We start from the raw sequence: 27016 nt of genomic DNA on the forward strand, positions 1-27016 counted from the left end.
CTGGATTCTACCAGAATCTGTCTGAATACTATAAATATCTCCGAATTGCCTCCAGCTCATGTGTACCTGGAGCATATGAAAGAGAGGTGAACAGTGAGAGGGAAAAAATTTTTGTGAAAGTTAAGAAAAGTTCTCTTCACAAAGCAAGAAAGAGCACTAAATACTCGTGCTAGCTAAAAACCCAACAACAAAAAAAAAACCCAAAAAACAAAAAGGGAAAAAAGAAAAAAGCTACCCAAACCAAACTACCCTGTAGGATGAATTAAAGATATCTGGACAGACCAAAAGAGATACCATTTGTACAGAAATATTAAGAATTATAACCAGATAACCAGCACATTCTGAAATGTGGAATCAGGTTCCTCATTTTGAGTTCAAGTCAAACAGCTTCAGTGAATTAGTAAATATTGCTCTGTAAATAATGTTTAGATTCCCTAAATGTCTTGGCTTTTTATTCCCAACCCAAACTACCAACCCATAAAAATCCACTGGCTAAAAAGCCTGAGTTAAAGGCATTCAGAATGGGAGGACGACTGGAGAGAGCAAAAGATTTCCAAAGTTACTACCAGGTTGCCAGTTCAAATGTAGTCAAAGATGCTATCCAATCAGTGTTTGGTGGCCTACATGAAATTAATTTGCAGTCTAGGTTTAGTTCTTTGCAGACAAGATGTCCACACATCACAGACACCACCACACTTGACCCTTGTTGGTCATCTCAGCAGAGAGGCCAAGGACTGAACGGGCAGGGAGACTGAACTACCCTCCAGTTAAGGGTTAAAGCGCATTGGTGGGGCAACGTGTGGGAAGCTTGCACGGTTGCTGCCTGTGCTGTACCTTTTATGTGGAATAAAGAAGACTTCAGTCTCCAGGGTTTTCAATCTGACACCTTTCACGAACACTAACATTCACTAAAAAAACAAAAAACAAAAAATATGTTCAATAATAAATCTCTGGGAACTGTAAACACAGCAGTGATTTTTGGAGGGTTCTAGAGTTTTTAGTGTCTAAGAAACCAGCAAAAGGGACCCCAATGGAATCCCGCTAGCATCATGTATTACAAACCTTTAAAAGTAACTAAAAAAAACAAACCTCAAGATCAGATTTATCTCATCTTCCTTGGTCCACTCAGTGCCCCCACTTTGTTTCCAGTTGAGATAGTTGAGCCATTTAGAGCGGCACTGCTTTTCAGAGCGCGTCCCAACCCGTTCTGCTACGGCAGCCCACGAGACACCTTGTGTGACAATGTCACCTGGTTCTGTGCTAGTCAGCTCATGCACTACTTCTGCTAGTCTTTTTTCTTCTTTCTCCGTCCACTTTCCTGAAAGAGAGAAAACCCCTCCAACTTAAGTAACAGCAGACACCCTCTGTTCTGATCCGTAACTATATACACTACAAAACAAACAATACTTTACTCCTAAAGTGCATCTGTCTCTTAATTGACACCAAATATACAGTGTATGTTTATAAACATTAAACAAAAGGGAAAGTACTTTTTAATCCATCTCAATAAAATACGCTCCAGTGGCATAAACATATGATGGATAATGAACTGCAAAATAAACTGAATGTTCTGATCTTTAAGAAGTGAAACTGGAGAAACCTATACCAAATACTTTCTAAAAATGTCCCCAGATTTCACACTGTAAGTTCCTCATTGTACGTTCAGAGTTACACATCTCTGAAAACACCACTGACAAAGGCAAAGGTGACAGAGTTTTAACTAGAATATCCATTAGTGACACCAGCATTTACCTCACCTGTATTGCAGGTATCTTTCATCAATCTACATCGATCTTTTACAGATGAAGCACTTCTCCCCAGTGCAGCTCCTATAGTGGCCCAATCGTTACCATGCTTTATTCTCAGCCTAAATAGAAACATGCTCATTAGCACTCTATTCAGTTAAGAGATTACCAAAATATCAAATACGCTCTAATAAAAACAGGATAAATGTGCACTTTACAGGCTTAAAGACAAAATGGGGAGCCACTTTGATACTACAGTATTAACATATTTTCTATCATCGCTGCTAATTTTTCTATCTGTTTCTAGAAGCCTTTTGGGCCAGCTAAGCCACAGGATCCTCAATTATAAATTGTTTAATATCTAACTGTCTTGCAGGAATGCTGTAAGGCTTAATTACTGCGTTAAATACAATATGAATGTTTAGATAAACAGCAACATCCATTCTACGCAAGTTCCTCAAGGATTTTCAGGTGGTATAGAGATCACTTGAGAAATCTAAATAATGCCCTATGAAAACCCAGGCATCAGTTTAAATGAGGCAAAACACTGCATAATCATGTTCATAATTTTAACTATTATTTTCCTCCTACACATGACAACAGGTTGCTTAACATGTTGAGCCACGGCTACCTCTGACACATCTGGAACCACAGGCACCTTGTGAATGACACAACCAGCTAAATTGATCCAAGCATATCCATCAGCATAACGAAATATACTCCCTTCCTTCCTTCAGTCCAACATGGTTTCCTCAGACTGCTCAACCCTGGAAAGCTACAAGAGGAGATAAAATCTGCAGCCCCTCCTCCTTGATCTATCAGGCTCATAGTCAAAATCAAAGAGCCTTACTGACAAGTTCTGTATCTCTCCAATACTTCATAGGGGAGATCCTACCCTTGACCTGCCACTGTCTTTAGAAATAACCTTTGCTCAGGTTTCCTAAAGAAAGGGAATTTCTGTTTTTCAGAAACATAACTGCAGATGTTGACTGTGCTTGTAAAAATCTGAAATATCACTAGTTTCAACAGAAGGCTTGCTTTAGACCTTTGTTGCGTATTGCTTACGTCCTGAATATACATTAGAAAATTAAAAAAAAAAAAATACAAATGTAGTTTCATTTCTCTTTAGATTAATTTAGTGACCACTATTTTCTGATAGAGTCAGAGCAGTCAAACTTACTCGTAACTTTTCAGTGACTTCATGTAACAAAACCAGTAAAAACTACTCAAGCTACTAAATATAAACAAGGTAGTGTGACCTTATTAATAAAAATACTTACTCTTTAAGCTTTTCAATTTCCTCAGGAGTATACCTAAACAACGGGTAAATTAAAAGACATTATTTTAAACAGAAAACACACAGAATAAGGATTTTTGCTTTACTAACCACACAGTACACATTTAGTTACAAGAGATTAAGGAATTTCAGCGATAAGGAACAATCTGACTGAAAGCTTTGAAAGAACGTGAAGAACCAATGCCATTTTCCACATTAGTGCATTTCTAAGCTTATCTGGGCTAACATTCCTCTCATTTGCCAGCAAAATTCCTCATTCTTGGTGATCCTGCACTAAGAGCAGAATTAGAATTTTGTGTATTAGTCTCTCAAATAAACAGCTATTTTTCTTCTTTCCTCTCTCAATTCACAATCACCATAAGGCTCACTTTCCATTAAAAAAAAAAAAAAAAAATCAGCATTGAGATGGTATTTGGTATTTTTAATTCTCAACTACCTTTCAAACTAAAATCTAACATCCTTTTCAGCACTTCTGGATGGCGCCATACCCACTGCTTTACACATGGGCAAACCAAGGGCACAGGGATGAAGCTCAGTTAGCTCAAGGTGACAGTTATAGAAAGAAAATACATATCAGCAGATCCATGCTTGTGTCCAAGTCTTCTAATCATATCAGAATCCTCTCTGCACCTTTGGGTTTTTTGTGTTTGTTTGTTTTCTTTTAAAGTTGTGGATACCATCAATTTAACACAACTATTGTCAAGGTTGATCTACCAGAATTCAGCAGAGGTGACTTACGGTTAGGAAGAGCTAGGTCTGTTTGGCTAGAATCTTCTGTCTCACATAAAACATGTCAAACGTTAAATACATGACCCTACTCATACCAATAAAACCATGCAGCATTAGAGGTTTTCATACTTTCCAACATGGTTTCTGTCATCATACATGCGAAGAACTCTTCTATAGACAGCAAAGAGAGGCCGATTCAGACCCCAAGCTATTGTCCTGTAGAAATCTTTTCTCTCATCTTTTGACATTTCAAATATAATTTCAGTGGCATCTTTTATTCCACGGGCCTAGAAGAAAGCATTTAAAAATAAAAAAACCACAAACAAAACACCTTAGATAAACTCCTAGAAATCAAGAAGTAGAAAACTTAAGAACTGAAGCCTATGCAACTTTCCATGTATCTCAAATACTACAGTCCAAAAGCTAAACTGAGTATTTATGAATTTGCTACCTCAAACACAAACACTTGAACACTAGCTTTTTTTACACTGGAGTCCAGGTAGACACAGAAGCTTTAACTTTCATCTACATTTAGAAAAAATCTGTCCAGGGTCTATCTGAAGATCAAAAATTGAAGCATCATTTAGAACAGCATGGCAAATATACTCTGGTGGAATTATCCTGGGGTTATACAGTGGAAGGTTGTCAAAAAGTGCTATATCAATTTATTACATAATTTTAGATATTATTTATCTGAAAGCAATTTTTTTTTCAACTAAACTACTCTTCTTGTTCTGATGGAAATTAAAAGCAAATTTGATAAAAACCCACTGGAGTTAAGTATAACAGGAAAGATCTAGTTTAACAGCTTAAACTACAAATCACTACATTTCAATTATTCGAAGTAGTACAAGAAAGCAGATAAATGGAAAAACAATGAATCACATGAATCATCAGTAACTCAAAAAAAGTTACTTAGCTGGCTTAAAAAAAGTTTTTCTAGATTTAAAAAAATACTACTACTTATGAATGATTTTGTGGCAGAAATTCTAATACAAGTGTGGGCAGGCACACTTTCTACAACTAATACTGAGGATTTTTATATCAGTAAAGACTAAATTCAGGACTTCTTTTGATTCACAAATGAAGGATGGTGAACCCGTAATATCCAGGCTATATATTCTCAGCTGTAAGTGCTCAGCTCAAACATTCTCAGCTGTAAGCTTACCACCAATATGACTTATGGGCAATTATCACTGTCAGCGCATTAACTGCATGCCTATTTTTACACTGAACTGTGACAACAATATATTAAGGGGAAGAAAGCCAATACAGGCATCCTGTTAGTGTAGTAAACAAATACAGATATGACATCAAAGAAGTCTGGAAGTTGTATTCAATGCTTTTTAAGGAAAATTAGCTCTATTCCTAGTGCAATTTTTTTCCTCTGCCTTCACCAAAGATTTCACGAGTGCTGTATATTCAGAGAGAGAAGTTAAGCCACTTAAGCACCCTGACGTGATATTTAGAACAGGTTATATTCAGTACACAAATTAAAAGCAATGTTACACTCGGTAGTCTTAAATCCTGTGTATGGATACAATTATCTTACGTATTTCAAATGGGTAACGACCATTTCTACTATGAACCAATCAGAATCACTTATTGCACATTCTGGGAAGTACTGAAGAAAGTTGGTTGCTAGCAGGGGCTGCATCACCACACCAACTAGCAGATAATATACTCTAACACATACCTTTACATAACGCTCAATGTTGCTCATCAAAATGTCAATTTCCTCCTTCGACCACATCCCTTGCTTCCACTTATGGCCTGAAAATAGAAATGACAAACTAATTACTGGAGTGAAAGTCAGCAAAACAACAACAACAAAATATCAGAAAAACACAACCCTCAGTATTGCAATTAACAAAGAAAAGAGTGTAGTAATTTTAGCTACTTAAACTAACTAGAATTAAGTTTAAACAGATGTTATTTCAGAACTGATATACAATCCTTAGTAACTGTCAACTAATGTTTAAATAATGTGACTCAGAACCCTCTTCAAAAACATCAATTTATTAAAAACAGAACATGGATTCCTCTATGTGCTGTCAAGTCACATTTTCAGGCTTTCTCTTCAGCCACAACTAGAAAATCTGTCTTTAAACTGACAGCTGAAATTTCCATGTGCTGAAATGATTCCAGAAGCTGGGACTTAAAACATGACTCAAAATATTACTTGAGGAACTGTCAACAACGTGGGCTTCTCTTACATGCCATACCACTTCCCAACATGTGAGTAGTGCTACCTACTGTGAGTGCTCTTCATAGAGGTAAATGCTCTACCTCCTCTATTTTGACAAGCTGGTCCCTATCTCTTTTTTTTTTTTTTTTTTTTTGCATTGGGAATAAAGCCCAGTGGTCACAGTCAAGATAGACTCATGGCAAGTGTTTTATTTCCCAAATAAAAGCGGCAAACCAGTAGAAACAAACATCATGTTTCGTTTCTGTGTATGCCCTTAGTAACTACAATGCCAGCTAAGCTTTAAAAGCAAACCAATCAACTTCATTCAGATAGAAAACTTCAAACCTGAGGTCTATCAATAAAACATTAAAACATTCCTACCCTAAATTTATATATAGATTCCTTTTTTTTTCCCCTCATGCTCATACCACACTTGATATTAATGATCACTTATCATTAAGATTATGCTGGTGACCCAGTTTAGGTACTGGTGTGTGCTGGCTACCTGCCCACCTCTGCTCAGAAAAATGAGGGTACTTCCTTCTCAGCCTGCTAATTACCAGAGCTGAGAGGCAGAACACACCAAAGAGACTGTTTACTCAAATCCAATTATAATGAAAAGTACAGGCATTATTACTAATGCCATTGGAACTGATGAGAGAACACTCTTCCCTTGTGCCTGATGGCTTCAATCTCTTCTTCCAAAACTAGAGAGAGGGAACAATAATCTACTACTTTATCTGTGATTCACATCCCTATCCAAGCATCTGCACTGACTTAAAGGGACCCTACTACTCTTTACATAGAATAACCTTTAATACCCAACTATTTCAGGAAAGGAAGTGTATTTTGCACTTCACGTGTTTGCATATTCAGTGCCAAGATTACTATAACCTGCCCACAGGTCTTCACAGAAAGCATTATCAGGTGGAGACTGCTATAAAATGATGAGGTCAGGCAACACACCTCAAACTCCTAGCTACTGTAAAAGGAGACACATACTGGGATTCCTCCACGGCTGATCTCTGTGACAAAACATGGAGACCCCAAGAAAAGTTCAGCTGGTATGGATTCTCAAATTTTTTTCTCGGCATATTTTATTGGAAATGTCTTCCTCAAATTATTAATCTCTTGATTAGAATCACCAGATTTAGTGCCCTCATTCATTCACAAGTGTAAATGCCACTTGTGATACATGGTAGCTTGATATGCCTGTGAGACAGCTGCAAATGCAGTAAGTTTCTAATACTTAAGAAGACACACATCAAACATGAGGCCACCAAGTCACATGGAAACAGTCATTTCTCTGCCAAATCACCAGTACATACTCCTCCAGTCACAGCTGACAATGTGCTGCTCCCAACCAAAGTCCTTTACTACTGGCTACTGAAAAGATCATTGTCTCTGTGCTTCTTTTCACCCTAAAGCACAGCACCTGTAGCAACATGATTTCTCACTACTTCCACCCCGCTGCCTCAGTGCTGTGATGCAAAGGCATCTCTCTGCTATCCCATCTCTGCCCCAATTCTTGGACTGAACACCGAATAGCTTTGAAGCCCTATAAATCAAACAAATAAGGAGGACAGAAAAAAACAGGGAGAAATTATTTACTGGCTGCTAGAAGCAGCTGTTAATGCACACTTGGGATCAGTGACTGAAATGGTCATTGATAAGAGTCGCTCAGCTCCCTTTCTCTGAATTACCCATATCCAACAGCCAGGTTCTGTATGCCTCACCCACATTTTTTCACTGACTCAGCAGTACACTCAGCTCTCTGGAGTCTACTCACTGGGTAAGAGATCATTTGCTTCTGTGAGAGAAAGCCATTACTTTTTTCCCTAAAGTTTTCTAACAAAAAAGGGGATTGCTTTCGACTGACTGAAAGAGAGTTTCATTTTTTTTGCCCTACAAAGAGGTAAGGTCAGGATAAGAAAAATAGTGGAGAGACTGATGAAATTGGAGAGACAACATGTCTTCATTTCACACTATGTTGTTTCTCTAGGTTTAGAAAGGCAATTCCCCTGAAAATAAAAACAAACCCCCCCTCAAAAGTTCAGCAACAACAACATGATTGCCCAGGTACATTTTGAAAGGGAGGAATGCCAATGGGATGGCAGTTTTAGGAGTAGCGGTGGTTATTTCAGTAGCTGCTTGTCTACATAATCCCTGTTCTTCCTGAAACAACTCCATTCCAGAAACTGTTTAATACGAATCACAACACAGTAGCCAGACTAATAAGCCCTACTTGGAAGAGGACGTATTAGCCAGATGTACCCACCTCTGACTGCAGCTCCCTATCTCCTACCCAGGCAGAAGTGCAAACAGAGCAAACACAACTGTCTGCCCCATTTGTGCCAACGCACATGACCTACAGCAGTTCTCTACCGTGGCCACTAGAATCACTGTCACCGCTGCAAGCATGGTGATCTTCCCACTCCACCTGTATCTGGAGTTCCAACTTTCTTCTTGCACACAAAGCGTAAGAGGGATGGTGAAGACTTAATGCATTAGATCTCTCTGCATTAGATCTCTCAGCATTTCCAGAATCAGTCTTCTCAAATAAAAAAGCCAGACCAGAGATTACTTTATGCAACCTGCAAAATGTTCTGAGACATCTGGAATAGTTTACCTTTTTACAGTGTGGGAGAACTGCATTTGAAATACCTTACCTTTATTTGTTAGAGAATCCTTATCCTCTTTGGTTGTGAACCAGGCTTGACTAACAGCTGACACTTCTTCATTGCCCATTGGGGAGATTTCATCCAGCTGTTCATTCTGAAGAATCTTGAAAAGACCAATATGAAATCATCGAGTAAGATCTTCAGTTCTTTCTATCACCTTGCATTTAACATGGAGGCATAAATTGAAGGAAAATGAAACCAGCACACCTAGTTACCTTGCTGACTGCTCAGAAAGTGCTACTTTTTAGAGATGGCATTGTAAGTACCTTCACCTTTCTTAAAACACCTGAGTAAGATTTAGCATCTTAACACATAGATGTTGTAAGAATTAATTAGGTAACATTCTTCATCCTCTTTAATGTACATACAGTGAACAGGAAGAGTCTCATTGGCTTTGGTGGAAAGAGGACTATGTCCAGCATCTCCAGTCTAGGACTTTTAAACGTAATACACCCATAACAAGAACTTATGTAACTGTTAGGACTGGTGACAAGACAAAGCATATTTAGGCCTGTTATAAAGCTTAATTTATAATCAAAGAATGACAGAAATAACAGATAAACTTGTCTTCTATGCAGATCACCACAGGGCAAGTAATTATCAGGGGAGGGTTATACCTATTATTGTTTACTGTATTGCTCTTTGGGCAGGAAGTTACACTACAAATAATCTGTCATATATAAAATGATTCAATTGCACTTTTATAGAACAACATTTTGCAAACAAGATCCATGCTCAAATACCTTAGTTTCATACTAAAAATAATCGTATTCATTTAATAAGCCCTTTCTGCTATTTGTTTCCCTTGTCATTTAGATTTAAATAAAAATGCACATCAAATAGGTCAATTTTGAAGCTTTACTGTACCTGAATCTGAGTAACAGTTCCTTCGTTGATCTCATCTTCAGCTACCTCAGTGGTAGCAGTCATGGTCACCTCAAAGCTCTGATCATTTTCTGAAACTTCAGAATGGACAAGTTAGTTGCATACATTACTCCTGTAACATTTTTTATGCGTGTTACACATTTTATAAAATGCTACCTTTGCACTGAAAATTTGAAAGAGGCCTTATTCAGTATTATTCGTTGACACAGCAAAATCATCAAGATGATTATCAACTGTTCCTCTTCATAAAACTTAAATATGGGTTTTGAAACCCTCAGTTTTACACTTATCCTTCAACTTATTCAATGCACCTGTGCCTGCAGTACTCTATCTGCAGGTTTATTTTGCCAGTACTGTATAGATAACAATTGCTGCAAACCCATCCAAGGCTCTGAGAAGTAAAGATGATACTTAAGTATATTAATAAAATTTTAGAATATTTTGCATGTTTTATTTTCATGTGATCCAAAGAGTCCACTTTTAACCTTTACCAACAGAAACATTTGCTACAATAGTACATAAACTTAAACCACTTACTTGGAACTGCAACGACAGAAATGCACGGAGTGGAATCATCAAGACTTTGATCATCTTCTGATAAGCAAAGCCTCTTGTGTGGAGGTTCAGTGCTGTCTTCAGAGTCTACTTCATCAGTTTCTAACAACAAAAACATATACAGGTTACTTTCTGTTAACAAAGTGGAGCTTTGGACCAAGTTCTGTTAACAAAGTAGACTAAAACAAAAGGTAGAAGCAAATGTGATAGGCTGGTTTGGTGCTTTACCACCTCCCAGGAACTTGGTATAAGTTATAGGCAATAACAGTTCACATGCTTTCTTCAACAAACATTTTCTGTGAGATTTTCTCTGTAAATTCCATCCACAGTCCATTACACACAAACAAACCCCTTAAGTCTACAGAAATTTGGGTACATGCTTGGTTTAAGAACCCATTTCCACGGAAATAAATCAGAACAGCTATATCCTTGTTGGGCATGTACATACATGCATTTTGTGATTTACACCTAATTTGACACTTTATCCTTCTTTATACTGAAACAAAACAAATTGCAGCACAGTGAGCTGAATCCAAGCAGCTCACAGAATTTGGGGGCAGGGAAGTACGATTGTTGGATCAACGAAAAAAGAATTAAAAATACTATGCAATACAATTCTGTACCATTTTGAGGGCAATGAAGTATAAGGTTCCCTTCAGTGTCCTGAGTCAAAGTCACAGAGTTCACGGTTTCTACTGTCACTGTGTCAGACTCTTCTTCAACTGTGCTCATACTCAAACCTGGAAGAGCAATATACAGATTACTTTTCTTCAGTCAGACTGCCACTTTGACCATAATGCTGCTTCCTTTATCTCAACCAACCAGCAGAAACTCCCGCAGAGAATGATGTCTGTCTGTCTTTTCACATGAACAATGCCACGGTTTAAGACATTCACCTGCCTTTACTTTTTCTGCATACTTATACATCACACAGAGTAACATCAGGTAGCTTCAAAGCTACTTTTCCAGTTAAAAACAGTACCTAAACTCCCTACTCAGGAGCATTTGCAATCTACTATTTTTTTTTTAACCAGAAACCTAGGCTATTACTTTTTCACATCTGATACTTTTTGTCTCACTAATATTTGTTCCACTGCTCATTTAATAATTATACTGTTACATAACCTAAAGCTAGTCAGGACTGAGAAATATTTTTGTAGTGTCATACTACTCATAGCTGCACTATTTATAGATTGCTAAGTTGCAAGGTTTTATCCTCCTTCCACACGTATAACTAATTTGTGAAGCTACTATTTTTTCTTTACCATTGAAACAACAAGAGCAACAGAAAAATTGGGTACAAGCAATCACCAGTATAAAAAATTACTCAGAAAATCCAAGATAAGCTGTATACACTGAAGTCAGTGAACTAGGGCAATACAGAGTGTTTTTGATAATCTCATTTCCACTGTAAAAGTACTACGAAGAAACTCAAAGCTTGTAAGAACTTGAATGTAAACTAGCACTATTACTAATCTTGAAATAAAACAAAACCCACAAAAAAGTTCTAATCCACCAAATACGAGGAAATGTAACCTCTTCTGCTGCAGAAGCTAAATGAAATCACATCTAAAATATCCAGAAGCTTTGCAATGATTTCATCAGTTTTGAACACCTGGGTTTGGTGACTGTCTTCGGCAGAGCTTTGTAAAAAGAAAGTACCATCCATTTCTCCTTGAAGTGCTCAGTCGTTTTATGTGTTTTCTCATATGTCAACAACAGGAAAAAATTACTTGTAACTTTTATTTTAAAGCCAAAATAATGCTATAAACATTTTAAACTTATGTTGTTAAAAAATCCTTGACTATACCATAACAAAAAACCAACCAACCAACCAAACAAAAAAAATCACAATTACATTACAAAACTTCCATGTACCAGGCAGGGATACCCGTATACAGATATGTAAGTGGAATTACCACCTGGATTTTAAATCCCCTGTATAATGTTAACAATACTGCTTCAGCAAGAAATGATTTGATTTTTAATCAGAAAACATGTTCTTTTTTGTATTGAAGATTCCCAAGAGCAGCATCTTCTTGGAAGGGTAAAACTGCTGCCAGTCTTTCAATAAAATTACTTATCACCTCTCAAGCTTGATGAAGATTTGGCACATCTTTAAGCACATGTAGTGACTGATTCCTAGAATGAAGTTATATTACCCTTCTGAACATGTCAAAAATTTCAGATACCGTTGACATTTTAAATCAGAGGGTTCTCACATTTACTTTCATATCTACCATCAGCAACAGCTCCTTGCCACATGCAAGTGTAGGAGGCAATAACTTCCTTAAGATTCATCTGCTTCTGAGTTTTACAACCTCTGCCCTATCCTTTACTAGAAGTGATGTTTGCTGCACAGCTATAGTACTGATTTTTTAAGAAGAAGCAAGAGCGGCATCTTTAACTCTACAACACGAAGAAAGAAATCCAAAGTGTTATAGCTAAATTAGCAGACTGTAACTTGTTCAACTCAGTTTTGAGTTATTCATTTAACTTTTGGGAGTGACCAAATTGGATAATTTTGGAGGGCCAAAAGAAATATTCTCTTTTTCATGTTCATACGTACTTTCTGAATAACCTCTACTACAAGGAATGCTGTAGCAAAAATTCCCAAAGTCACCTGAAATGCCATGGAAGATTCTTTTTTAATTATACGTGAACAGATACTGAAAACATTTATTTTTCTATAATCAGCTGAAAGCACCTATTTTTTTCTCACCATTATAAAAGCTTGAAAGACAGATTTCTTTTTCTAAAACACGTCAGCCATACTTCACCTAAAGCAGATCCAGAAGCAGCAGAAGCTATAGCACCACCCACAGCAGAAGAGCATTCCTTCTTTTTATTGAAGGAATACTTAAAAGTTAACACAGAGATAGCAAAGCTGGGCCATTCTTTCCCCAGTTACTCAGGATTTGCTGAGAATCAAAGAATACATTTATAGGATTAGGCTCCCAAGTCAAAAACACAGAGTAATTAGGGTTGTCCATTTGCCTTCTCTCCCTCGCTGGTTTGCCATGTTATAAAAAGAGGACGGCATGGAAGGGGTCCATACATCCAAACCTGGCATCTCCATCAAAGGGGGGGAGGAAGATACAGCATGATCAATAGCTGCTACCCTAACACTTCCATACAGAGTCTGTAACAGGACTAAATAGACAACAGCTGAGGCACCACATCTAACAGCAGCACTGGTTCTTCTGATCAAGTTAGACATCTACATTTGTCTGCTTGAGCTCCCAGGTACTCCTTACAAAGTACCAAAAACTCTGCAGAGCACATTGTTCAAGGAACTGTGATTTCCTAAGAAGCACTCCTCAGTGTAATTCCTGGACTGAGCCGGGTTTTATAACTTTTTGCCAATCTCCCAAGAATGGTTTATCCCAACAGTAAGTACAGGCTCTCCAGAAAAAAAACAATAGTGTTCTGTGTCAGATACTTGAGATTTAGCATATCTCAAGTTTTCTGAGTAAAGGTACTAATCGTAACCAAGCTTTGATAAAAACTTAGGAAGAGCCAAATCGTTGATTTGACTGGAAAAATTCCCGTCAACTTCAATAGATATGGCCTCAACTGAAAACTGACTGCAAAGAACATGAGGAGTCAAGTTAAAGTCAAATGCATATTTTGGACATTATTTTTTTATTCATTAGACTACACAAGTACAAGAAAACTGAAAGAAACAAACTTGTTCTTTCAAAATACATTTACACCAGGACATGAGTGCTAACCCATGAAGACATGAATTAGTGATCAAAAGGTGGGGAAAAAAAATCTTGAGTAACTGCAGTGGTTCTTCTGTGTGAACAGGAAACAATCTCCAGATCTTATAAAAATCAACTGCTTTTCACATAAATAATGACAGAGCTACCATGTATACTGAAGATACATCAAATATGACATATGGGGGGACCACCCGGGGTGCACAGCGAGCTCTGTGGAGAAAGCACAGCGCTGCTGCAGGAGACAACGCCCTCTGATGCAGGATTCTTTGATGCTGGCTGCAGGGACACTGTACTTGCCCAATGTCCTTGATTTATCACAGGATGACAGCCGGAGCCATGCTAAACAATGCCGTGCCACTGCAGAGGTCTTTTAGGATGTGCCATGCGAATTTTGTTTAATACAAACCTCTGCAAATCCACTACACGTCCACTCTTGAAAAAGTTAAATACAAAGTTAATGAGAGCCAATGTTTCTTAATTAGTGAGAATTACAACATGAGTAGTCTCATCACCTCCAAAATAACACCTCCTTTTCATAACTTCAACAAGTAGGCTTTTGAAAATGCACTGCTTTCTATTGAGAACAAAAAGCTTCCTTTAAACGCATGACCCAAGACTTTTCTTTAATCCTTGATTCAAACACACTCTTTATAGACATACCAATCTACCACTAATATTTTATGTTCTGAAGGAGGGTGTTAGCTTGCAGGGGAAGGGAACACTGTTGGATGCACATACACTAACAGCGTGGATGTGTATTATGAAATGCAGTGAAGATAGCATAATCTTAAATTTCTAAGCACCTTAGAAATCAGCATAAATTTAATAAGCACTTTTTGCCTTGTTAGATTTTTGGGTGTATTTACCAAACCCACACCAACATTTTTAGGAGTTGCATTAAATTTTAAACAGGTTTCAACATGCAACCAAACAGATAGGAAAATACTTTGCCTACAAGAATCATTTAATATAGAATTCCAGTACCAATTTTCCACTAAAGCCACATAATACAGCAGTTGTTATTTGTTTGGGAAACATGCAGCAGATTTAGGCAGAAAACCCACAAAGCTGATTTTATACCAAGTTACAAAAAAAAAAAAAAAAAAAAAAAAAAAAATTATACAAAATTCCTGTAATTCAAAATCATCTTCATCAAGCAGATGGGCTCAATTATTCTGTGGGCTGTAAAAATTAAGCACTTCTAAGAAATAGTATTTTTACCCTTGCAGACAGAATTCTGTCATTATGCCTAATTATTAACTGAATGTTATGTCTAGTCTTCTGTGGACTTGTAAATCTTCTAAAATTCCTACATGAAATTGTATTAAAGGCCATGTTCTCTGCACTAGGCAAAAAGTAAAAGTGTATTTCACTAAATCCTGTAAGAAGCAAAAATTGAAGTTTATTAAGGGAGGCTTCCGACTATTGAGGCATTTAACTGGAACAATCACATGGGATGCACTGGGATTTAAAGGCATTCATTCAAGAGTAACACAAAGGAAACAAAGTCATTACAGGACCCCATATACCTCATATTTAAGGAAGCCTGAATGTTTGGTGTATTTCATACCATACCTCTTACGTAGTCAATACTTACAATACATTATCAGGAGTTTTTATTATTCAACTAGTGTCAATTCTCTTATACTATTATTCAACAAAACTCGTTTTCTCCACACCAAATGGGTTCCACTCAAGTCTAAAAATCCACTACACAGAAATTGTAACAGCTGCAACAACAACAGTTAAGAGGGGACCAAACCGGACAGGTATCAAATAGAAGGACACAAGACCTGAGTTCAAGACACACAAAGATTTATTAAACTGTACCAGCATGAGCTTACAGTCCTTTAGGAAGTTACATTCTACTCATCCGTGGTATTTAGAGAAGTGGGCCATCACAGAAATGGAATATATGGGAGACACAATGGGACAAACTGTTCTCATTTGCATCGATCCAAATTTGGCAGAACTCCATGAGTTCTAGCCTATCCATTGATATTTTACTAAAAATCACTGAGCATGCTTTAAATGTCACGGGGGGGGGGCAGCTAAGTCCTAGCTCTTTCAAGAAAAAAAAAAAAACACAGAAAGTTATAAGTTTTTTTTTTTTTTAGTAACAGAAAATGGCTCTCAGGCACAAGGTTATGACTATGGATAAAAATCTTGAGAAGTATGATATGTACTAAATATTCTTTTTCTTTCATGGAAATCCAGTTTCATTCTAAGCATACCACTAACTTCTTCACCTTTGTAAACAACAGGCAGAAATTTAGCATGCAATAAAATATGAAAAGTGGATTGTTATCCTAACTGTACGAGGCCTAAGACTGATAAGGAAAGCCACAGCTCTGGCGCTTTCTGATGGACAGATGAGCACAGAATTAACACTCGTAAATAAGGGACTATTAGAAAATGTAAAATACAGTATGGACACATGGAGGTCTTCATCTCTTACACACACACCTTTTATAATTTTGGGTGGTTAAGTCAAAAATCAGTATTTTTAGGCATTCTATTAAAGGAGTTTTAATTAACGTTCAGTCTTTTTGGTTTAGTCATGAAACATCATCCAGAAAGTTTCAGTGAGTGTCTGGAAAACAAGCACAAAGTTGTTGCCATTATTATATTCACGTGGACTGATGGAAATCAGAATTTGAATGAGATGTGTCCATCTCATTGCAAAGCCTCCACCTCCTGGTTTTACAAAGGGATTTTAACTATGCTGTCAAGAAGCCAACTTACATCTATGGCCAGAGCAGCGCTGGCAAACAAAAAGCATTTTCTAGATTACTTCAACACATTGTTAAAGTGGCCAGGTGGGGCTGAACAATGGTAACTCTTTGTGAGTACGTACATACAAATACTGTCAGCTAAAGAGGTAGCTAGTAGAAGCGTAATACGCTTCACTGTGCCCAAGTGCACAACCAAGAATAAAAACACCTCAAAAAGAAAAAAAAAGAAGAAAAAAAGGCTTGTCCCACTGGAATCCTGTATTTTGCCGAAACAGAGAGTGTAACTCCAGTGCAGAAAAGCCTGGTACCGCTTTTAGATGAAATCCCTGATCTTGATAGAGTTACGCATTTCAGACTCCACTTAAAAACAAAGCCCCAAGCAACCTGTAATCACAACTCTCGCTGGAAAAAAAGATTATGAAACAAAACAGATAAAAACCACAAGCTTAGGATACCCCGACCGCAGACCCAGTGAGGGGAAATCGGGAGATTTAAACGTGTTGGTGCAGGTGGCCTTTTATTACAGACATCAAGGGGAGTTTGAAACAGAAATAGCAAACAACAAAAAAAAGCCCCGCACGCCGCCCTCCCCTTCCCCTGCCCTCCCAAGGGAGCTGCGGTTTGGCAATTTCCAAGCTTTCCCCTATTTTGCCGGCCCCCCGCAGATTTCTTTCTGCGCAGCGCTCCCGACGCCCGGCAGCGCCCCGGGAAGGCGGGGAACAACGGGCCAGGGCCCGGGGGAGGAAGCCGGCGTGCGGCAGCGGCCCTGCCAGCCCTGCCCCAGTCCCCGGCACTGCCCCTGGGGCGGGGGCAGCGCCCCGCAGGCGGCGGCTCCGCGCCTCAGGGCCCGCCTCAGCCCCACGCTGCCCCCCGGCCGCCAGCGCCGCCATTTGGTCCCGGGCCGCCGCCGCCGCCATTTTCCCGTCCTCTCGGCGGGCGGCGGCGCTGGCCGAGACCGCTGCCAACTCCGCTGCCAGCCCGGCCCGGCCCGGCCCAGTCCGGCCGCGGCTGAGGCGTGGGGCCGGACATGGCCGCCTCCCCCTCCCGATCCCCTCAGCCTGCTCCGCTCCGCGCCGCCGCCGCCGCTGCCCGGCCGCTCCCGGCCCTGTCAGCCCGCAGGCCCCCGCGCACTTACTTCCTGTTTTGGGTCCGGGCACTTGAGAAACCAGGATGGAGACTCCCAAGTACCAGGATGGAGGCGCCGAGCGGCAGCGAGCGGCGAGTGGGGGAGGCGGAGGCAGCGGCGGGGCAAGGCGCAGGCAGCCCGCGAGCCCGCCGGAAGGGCCCGCCGCCCGCCCGCCCGCCGCTTCCGCCCTGCCGCGGCGCCACAAAGCGCACGGCGCGGCCTCCGCCGCCGCGCTGGTGCCACAAAGCGCACGGCGCCTTTCGCTTCCTCGCTGCGGGGGAGGCGGGAAGGGCCCCCCGCGGCCGGCCCTGAGGAAGGGCCTCTCGCTCCATCCGCGCCTCCTTCACGGCTCGCCCTTCATTTCCCTCCTGCCCAACGACCTGAAAAAAATGGCGTCTTATCAAAAGATGAGCCTTAAAACGGAGAGTAAGCGAGCGTCTGGCAGTGCGCAGGCTGTGGTGCTCGCCGCCTCACGGAGCCGGTGTATGCAGGTGCCCTGACCCTTGGCAAAAAAAAGTCACCCACTGAGCCTCCTCACAGTGAAACCGGGTAGATAAGGCAAGAGGGTGAGCAGAATCCCCTGCCCGTGATTTTATGTGTAAAACCTCGTTACACTTGGACCACAAAGGCCCTTTTGGCTACTTCCCTTACGTGCTTGACCTCCAGCTGCATCCTCCCCCAAACCTCGGAGCTTCAAAGCGTGCTCTTGTCCCCTGTAAACAGCTTTTCTGCAAACCCTCCTCATAGGCTGTGGGCATCCCAAAGCCTCGGGAGAGGCTTGCGGAGTCTGTTCACTGGTCAGGATGCAGTTGTCCTAAACATCTGGTGCCTTTTAATAACTTAAAACCCCAAAAGCGTCGAAGATGCCTGCAGGAGACTGGTCAGCATGACCAGGGGAGCCCTGCGCAATTCTGAAGCAGCAACTGGAGGGAGGCAAGGCAGGGCAGATGCCCTGTATGCTCTAGGGTATCTCGAATGGGGCTAGATGGCTATGAGTAGGCAACTGCATCTTGCATATAAGGTTTCAGGTGGCTCTGCCCAGAACATGCTTCGAGGTACTGGGGCAAAGAGGGTCCTCCCTGCATGGCTATTCCCAAGGAGTTTCTGTGGAAGGGGGCACAGCAAAGCTTGGTTTCACTGTCTTTTATTCTAGATTAAAACATAGTCATGCACAAAACCTGGGGATCTGCACCTGTAAAACAAAGGTTTGTAGCTGGGATGTGGAGACAGCGGGGCTGAGACTCAAAATGGTAATGGGGAGACAAGGCAGGGTAGGGAGGAGACATTGCACATAAAATTGTGGTGGTAAAAGAATGGAGATGAAATGCATGGCTGGGACAAGAATGTAGCTGGGATAAGGAGCTGAAAGCAGGATTTATAGCATCTGTTTTGTTGAAGCACACTTAAATTAACTCTGGTGTCAGTGTGCTTGGTCTTTCTGGACGTCAAACCTCAGGGATCTCAAATTCCACATCCAGTAGTTGACTTCCAGGGAAAAGTTTCTTTCAAGTGCCCAGTGACCTTAGGCACTCCTTGGCCAAAGTAGAGGTACAATTCGCTTTTCCAGGGTTGCATACAGCTGTTGGATTCACCAGCCCATGATCTCTTGCAGCTCCCTGATTTTTTTCCCCAATTTTTGCAGCAAATGAAGCAGGGACCCTACATTTGCTTTTTTTGAAGTACTTCTCTGCTTTGGTTCCCCCACCCCACCACCCCAGGCGGCTGTGGTCTTGCTTTAAAGATAACAGGATATCATTTAGTTGAGCTGTACCAAAATGCATAATCAGGAGGCTGAGTTCAGACTGTATAGGAAGCAATAATTTTGGCATTTCATATATGTCTTCATGTGAAAATTTCTAGAAAGACCTCACGTAGTAAGTGGCAAACATGAAGAGGACTCCTTCCATACCATGCTTATTTTGTCCATATGTTATCCCATCAGTTATGAGCATTTTTCATGCTGGGTATGAAGGTTTTCTCCTTACTCTCTTTTTATCTTATTTATCTGGAGGTATCTTGTAGAAAACAGTATTTTAACCACCAAATCTGTACCTGCTTTTACGTATTGTTGGTATTTGGGGATGTGCTGTAGTGAGATATGATGATGACAAGCCATCGCTGCCAGATGATGTGGCAGCACTTTGTGAACTGGGGCACTGGGAGCTGTATGCTACTGTCCTGCATTTTAGTCACAGATCTGCAAGACTTTTTGCACAGTTTTGGGATCATGACTCCTGTATGTGCCCCATTTCCTGTTTGTGCAATGGAAATACTATCACTTTCCTCACAGATACATGATATAACTACACCCAGGAACATTTACTTTATATCAGATTCAAGATATATGTAGAAAAAGCGATGGCTGGGGTTCTCTGGTGTTTCATTAACGGGATGAAATCTTACTCTGTTAACAGACCCTTGTTCTGTGGAGCAAATGTAGAACCTGAGTTGTCTCGTGTTAAGGGAATAATTACATGCATAGAAACCTACTTACACTGATGAAAGTATCAAACACAGACCTAACAATCCCTTTTTTAAATAGCAGTTAGTTTTTTACCCATCCATAGAGTTTCCTTCCAGAGGACCTGCGTTCCTGGTAGCCACCAGGTGTCTCTACTGCAACGTGCTCTGGACCCACCAGTTGCATCTCAGAAATGGAACTTTTCTCCCTTTGCTGTGATGAAGTTGAAGCTAGATTAGCATTGCTGTGTAGGTACAGTACGCTCACTCCTCATCAGTCATTAGGGGAAAAGTGAGACTGTGGCACTGATTGATAAGAAGAAGACGTGAGATGGAGGATCATTAACATGCTGGTGACTCACCATGGTGCTTAGTAACTCCTGAAGGCAAAGCATAAACTCTTAAAAATCCTAGATCTGATTACAAGGACTGTGACAGGAAGTATAGAAGACTGAAAGCTTGGTGTAGATCCTTTTTCTTAATAGAAGAAGAAAAGTTTTATTCTGTAAGATTCAGGAGAAGAAAAGCAAAAAGTAGAAGTTAGAGAAGGCCTTGAATTATATGTATTAAATACTGGGAGGTGGGCAGGGTAGATGATGTACAAGGTGGCAAGCAGTGTGGCTGGCCTTAGTAGCTTCCTTTTGAACTGACCCGTAAGAGTGCGTACGGTGTAAATATGAAGCAGGTGACAGAGAGGAGTTGTAATCAATACTGGAAGCCCTGAAGCAGATTTTGATGTAGCTGTAAGAGGAAATCATAGATCTTGGTTATGTTATCAAATCCATGGGCTGGGGTATGAAAACATCGCTTACTGCCTTCTGCCTCTCAGGTTAGGGAGACTGGCACACTAGGTGATGTGCAGCTAAGGGCCAGGGAGTAGGAAAGGCTGGTGGAGCAGTTGCAGGGGTGGGTGAGTAGCACGGATGAACTGATACAGGGATCTCCCTGATGTCAAGTCAGAGCAATTAGCAGAGGTACAGGAGATATTTTGTACAACCGTTTTATTTCTGTCTTTCATGTTAACTGGCTGGGATCAGCATACCTAAAACCTCTGTACATTGCTTTAAATGTTTAAGTCCTGCAGATCCCAGCGGGCAGTCCAAACTGCTAATACTTCAGACCAACCTAACCACTTCGGGCACCCCTGTCTGGGAAGTACTTTAGGCTCCCAACTTTAGTTTCCCAGGGATATGTGAAGTATTTTTGTTCCGAGATGAACAGCCACCTCCCATCCTCAGCCCCAGAGATGCACTTTGAGACAAACATTTGGGCAGAGCTGCTCCTTTCCTTTGTTGTAGAGAGCACCAACACCCCAGGAGGTAAGCTCTCTCCTGCAGTAGACAGGACCATTCCCTGGAGCTTCAGAGGACCTAGTTGTGGTGGGAAAAAGTCTTGAATTTGGAGAGTTTTTACTTTATTTAATTTATTACCAGGTAGCACCAAATTCTCATCACTGATTCAGGTATCAAAAGGGAACATAAACAATCAAACACTTAAGTAAACACATTTTCTCCCCCTTCTGCAGACTCAGCTTCCCGTGGGTGCCTGATGGGTTTATGCTTAGGCCGTTCCAGTGCCTTTGGTAAGGTGACAATGCAGCAGGCTCGTATCAGGTGTTTAACAGTTTCTTTCTGCTGTTCTTTGCTTCTTAATGATTTTCCTCAGCTCTAGCCTGGGTCACTGATGGGCTGCAGTCCCGCAGGGGTGTCCCTGGCCTGGTGTGCATTGCCCATGACCGTAGTCCCTTGGGAGTGCACCCCTTTGGCATGGAGCATCTCCTTCCAAGAGCACATCGCCAGCCACATGTCTCTGCAGCTGTCTCTCCCTTTGCCTGTCTCTTTACCTGTATCTCCTCCTTTTATGGCCGTCTCTGCCTTAAATCTACCTGAGCAGCTCCCCTGACCATCTGGTGTTTTGGCACACAATGGCTCATTTACAGCTGTTTCAGAGCCAGCCAGAGCACCTGGGAGTGGCCCAGTACAGGCCACAGCCTCCTCCCATGTAGGGCACCTGCAGACCCTGCCTTCTCAAGCCCTGGCCCATTGTGCCTCCTGCTTCTGAGACAAGATGGCTTTCCACTCTCTGTGCTGCAGAAAAGATGGGCATCTCAAGGATTTTGGCTTCTGGAAGTTCATGTTATACATGAAATGATTAAATGCAGAAGGAACTACTAATTTCAGTGGGCTAGATCTCACCAGGGAGGTCTTCGGTTGTATGTCTCTGCATTGGCAGCACAAGGAGCTTTGGTGCTCACAGGGGAATGGTCCCTCTGCTCTGCCTTGGCATGTAAGATGTGCCTTGCTTGATGCAGTCTGGGGCACTGGTCCCAGTTCAGACCCTGGACTGGCTTACTATTCTTGTCTGTGGTTTCATAGAAAGGTGCTGTCACAAATTGTGCCTTTTTCCCCAGTTCATTGCAATCCACAGCTTTGGAGGTTCTCCTCGTTTGGCTGCATGTATTTATCCGTTGTGCCCACTTAGCTTAAGATGCTCCCTCTGTTGCTTTGGGTTGGTAGAGCTGAACCACTGATCTGATCCACCAAATGTCTGCTGCTGTAACTCCATCCATTCCTCGTCTCCCTGACAGGCGTCGGGGTGCTGAGCAGCAGTTCAGGATTCACATTCCAAAAATGCATCTTCATGTCAGTCATAAAAATTTTGCTCCAAGCAAAAGGCAAGTCCACAGAGAAGAGCTGGACTCTCTCTTGCAGATTATCCCCTGACTAAGCCTTTGTACGTGGGTTTTTCCATCCTTCCCTAAGGAACTGTATCTTGCTGTTGCAGACATGGAGATGTTACTCTCTAGGGCAGGGAATTTCTGAGTGGAGGTGGTAGTTGGCACAAACTGGAGGAAACAAACCCAGAGGGAAAGACACCTCTCCTTGCTGCGCTATCCTGCAAATAGTCTGATTCCTGTTTGTTTATGACATTATTCATATTTACATAGATTTCTATCTGTATAGATATGTATCTAATTGCATATGGGTATAGCAAATATATGCATTACTTATTTATAGAAAAAATATTTTTGTATATAAACAATCTAGTATTTATATAACACTTGTTCATTTATGTGCTCACAGTTTGGTAGGTGCTGGCTATGGAGGATTGCTCAGGCTCTGAAGAGCTACAATGAAAGAGAGAGATGCCAGAGAAAGAGTAACAGAGCATGGTGTGAGCTTGTGTGGCTTCTCCACTGCAGAGAGAATCTCCTGTAAGAAAAATTATTACCTTGGGGCCAGCCTAGGAAGAATCCTATAGAGAGCAGTCACTCATTTTGAGACCTTGTCTTTGGTGACAATCTCATATATTTCCTCACTTGCACCTGAGTGAGGCTGTAATGGACTGACCCACCTTGAAAGCCTCTGGTGATACGTTTTGAATGCCTGCTGTGTCACTTACCCTCTGTCAGAGTCCTGGAAAATATTAGAGAATGCCATTGTATTCAGAAGCCTCGATACGCAGTCTGTGGAGCTGGGAAAGAGGGCATTTTCCTTTCTTTTTTTCCTGAAACCTCTACTGAGACACCTAAATTATGATCACAGTCAGGCTACGTTGTATGGGCAAGCACACTTACCACTGGGGTTGCCATCTGGAAGTGCCCAGCTCTCCCCACAGACTGGGGCCATAGCAGTAGTGATCCCACTGAACCTAACCCAAGACTAGCAATGTTTGTGTTGATATAGCTAAATATGAAGAAGAAAAAGGAACAGAGTCCCAGAGACAGTGAGAAGAGGGCAAGCTGCCATCAAGGTCTACATGGATCTGAGCTGCCAGCGGCATCGGGATGATGCATTCTTCCTAGTACTGAGTACAGCAGGAAGGGAGCTGTGCAATTCACAGTATCCATAAAGGATTTGGTGGCTGGAGGGGATATTCAGGAGCACAGGAAAGAGGAACTGGTTTCTGTAAGATGGGTGTATGGGCAGTAGAAGAGGAGAAGGAACAAAGCTTCACAGAATCACTGGCGGAAGAGAAGGGAGAGAAAAGGGCAGAGCAGATGGGAGGAGCAGATGGATCCCAGTTGGGAAGCAACTTACTGTGTGCCACTGAAATCGAAGGCGCTGGTGGCAGGGGGAGGCATGAGGAGAAGGTGGCAAAATTTATTTCTTGCTGTAGGAGGGACAGACGAAAGTGGACACGTGCTTTCTGCATGGCATCATACATGGATTGTGTGCAGGGGCTATGGGTGGGCAGGGGAGCTGCAGCTGTGTAGGGGAGGGAGGAACAACACGAGGGACAAGAGCTGGTTCCTTGGCCTGTGTCACCCATAAAATTCCAGTAGTTGGAGCTGTATGGTCATGGTCTTGAACTCTCTGAGGAGCTGTGGGAGGAGAGCAATGTATTCCATGCTGGAAAAACGTGTCCTGTTTTGGAGCTGCAGGTTGATTTAGCTTCCATGTAGGTTCAGTTTTTTGGCAGTGTTTGCCAAATGTTGGTTACCATGAAAGCAATGACAAAGCTCCCGTGCATTTGAAGGGGGACAAAGTGTTTTCTTCAGGCAGAATGTACCATTTCTCATGTAATTCTACTCTCTGCTGGCAGATGGTGCTGCGATATATCCAGGAACTGGGAACCAGCTGCTTCAACTCAGAGGGGATGTCAGCAAGCAGTATCTACATTGTATTTTCATTCTGGTTTGTTCCTAAATTTGTTTTACTATGAAATGAAATTCTTCTCCTCTTTGTTGTTCTGTTTCCAACTTCGACTATCTAATCAGGTCAGCCAGTTTTATTTTTCTCTCTTTGGATTAGCACAGAGCTGGCAGGCAGAACTCAACTGCAAAACCGAATCTTTCCATTGGAAGAAAAGCTCTTCATGGCATTATTCCCCTCAATGTAGGATTTTCTTGTGTTTACGAAACCTGTCTTTTGGGCCCATGCTAGTCTTGCAGCCTCCTTTTAATAGTAGTCTGGAGTTTCTGTCAGTAGTTACACTAGAGGCACAACCTAAACAACCTTTCAGGGTCACTTCTGCCCCAGTTTTTAATATTTCTTTTTATCTTGTTTGCTTGATACTGTGGCTCATTGCTGATTGTTTTTCTTGCAACATACACTGTGATTAAAGGTTTCTCCCAGTGGTTTCTTTCTGGGAAATAACAAAAAAACAACCCCAAACTGTTTTCTATTGAAAAAAAGAATATTTGGAGGAATTAGTGAAGAGTGACATCAGCCTATTTAATCTCTAAATTTAAAGGTCTAAAAAGCTGCTGAAAAGTCAGCAATAGTCCTCATCTCCTTTCTAGAACTGCTGTCCAAGAGGTGCCTAAAGTCTTCATGTCTCCTTGCTTTGCTTGAGAGGTCCCTGGAGCCCTGCACCCATATTCTCAGGGAGCAGCTGAAAATGCTAGAGCTGAAGACCAGAAGCACCAAGAAAATGTAAGACCTTATTCCGGCAGCCAGCACACTTGGAGCCAAACAAGGATTTCTGTCACTAGCCTCAGATTTCTCCAGTGAGGGTGTAATGTAAAAGTCCTAGACACTCCAGGGAGCTGGGTGTGAGACCCCTGTTTTGTCCTGCCCAGCTGAACGTCAGGCTTCCTACCCTGGGGTCATCATCAGGCTCTGTGTAAGAAGAGGGGGAGCAATCCCTGCCCCGACCTTCACCATCCCTGCCAGAATGCAACATGACTGAAATGATCTGGGTTAAGAAAAATGTCCAAAATAGGGATTTTTTGGTTTTTTTCTGCTGTGCCCTGGATCTTTTCAGTGACCCAGTTTTCAGCACAAACCCACAAAGCTCTTACAAAGCCACAGGAGAGGGCTGCAGACATGTGATTAGAAGTGGTTGCAGGAGGAGTACCTTAGAAACCTCTTTAGATGGCTTCACTGTTGAGGAGAACATGCTCATGGACCCATGTCCCATGTTGAGGAGGAGCCTGGACACAAGCCTGCCAACTCCTGGGACAGGGACTGTGCCAGCAGCTCTCATGCAAGAAGTGAGCACCGGTGCTCCTCTCACTTTCTTCCTTTTTAATAAGAAACCAGTCCATTAGAGACTTGTTCTGAGGTGATGGCCAGGTGGACAAGTCCTCCTAGGATGTAGGTGCCTAACACTTCCTGTGGATGCCTCACACTCAAGAAGAAGAGACAAGAGGTTGATTTAGGCCCAGTTTCAGTGATGATTTGAAATGCCCATGTACCTCATCTTGGGTTCTTTCATATGTTCAGAGCAAGGCTCAGACATGCCATGTGGTCTATAGAGTGGACTTCTGTGCCCGTATGCCGAGGCACTGATATCGGAGAGATTGAGTATGAATGCAAGAAGTTTGTCTCTTGGAAAGTTCATTGCAGGGTAGGGCTTGAAACCCAAGCCACAATCAATCTATTTTTTCGTATTAGAGATGTGCAGAAACTAGTGAGAAGATTGCTTCAGAAGCAATCAAAGCAGTAAACCAAATTTGGCAATTCGCAGGGCAGTGGCCAGGATAACACTATCCATTTCCAAAAGTGACAGTGTGATATGTTTCTGGACTTTAAACAGGCCTGTATTTCCATGTGATTTAGGAGAAATATATTTCACATTCTAATCTGATTTCCTAGGCTAGAGCAAAAGTGAGTAAATGATCTGGTAATACTACCTGGCAGCTGTCAAACGCCTTTTTGCTGTCTAGAGAAAAAATGGAAGAACATATGTTCTGAACTCTTGCTACTTAAGTTAGAGGATGAAAGAAATAGAAGGGGGTTAAGTTGGAAATGAGATCATGCATTATGCCCTTTGGACAGCATGTAATCTGGCTAATGGCATCAAAGAGCTATATAAGTAACTTCATTAAAATGAACTTGTTTCAAATGAGCTAAATAAATCAGACTCATTTGTCAAAGAGCTGGGATGAAATAATCAGGTTAATTTAAAGCTGCTCGCTGGGGGCACGATTCCTGAATTTG

The 27016-nt window shown here is 41.4% G+C and overlaps 1 protein-coding gene across 2 annotated transcripts in view; it reads right to left on the bottom strand.

Moving 5' to 3' along the window:
- Positions 1 to 17772, bottom strand: part of DMTF1 (cyclin D binding myb like transcription factor 1) — a 30015-nt gene extending 12243 nt beyond the window's left edge. Inside the window, exons 1-10 of one of the 2 annotated variants that reach the window (XM_075723004.1) lie at positions 17679 to 17772; positions 10704 to 10820; positions 10063 to 10182; positions 9508 to 9602; positions 8629 to 8743; positions 5468 to 5544; positions 3901 to 4058; positions 3026 to 3058; positions 1758 to 1867; positions 1090 to 1318 (exon numbers count right to left, since the gene is read on the bottom strand). In XM_075723004.1, coding sequence (XP_075579119.1) covers positions 1090 to 1318; positions 1758 to 1867; positions 3026 to 3058; positions 3901 to 4058; positions 5468 to 5544; positions 8629 to 8743; positions 9508 to 9602; positions 10063 to 10182; positions 10704 to 10812 — 1046 coding nt within the window. In that variant the 5' untranslated portion in view covers positions 10813 to 10820; positions 17679 to 17772. The remainder of the gene's footprint in view (positions 1 to 1089; positions 1319 to 1757; positions 1868 to 3025; positions 3059 to 3900; positions 4059 to 5467; positions 5545 to 8628; positions 8744 to 9507; positions 9603 to 10062; positions 10183 to 10703; positions 10821 to 17678) is intronic. The other variant, XM_075723011.1, reaches the window with a different exon arrangement.
- Between the last annotated feature and the right edge of the window lie 9244 nt (positions 17773 to 27016).

Source organism: Pelecanus crispus, chromosome 1 (genome assembly GCF_030463565.1).
Source record: "Pelecanus crispus isolate bPelCri1 chromosome 1, bPelCri1.pri, whole genome shotgun sequence".
NCBI lineage: Eukaryota > Metazoa > Chordata > Aves > Pelecaniformes > Pelecanidae > Pelecanus > Pelecanus crispus.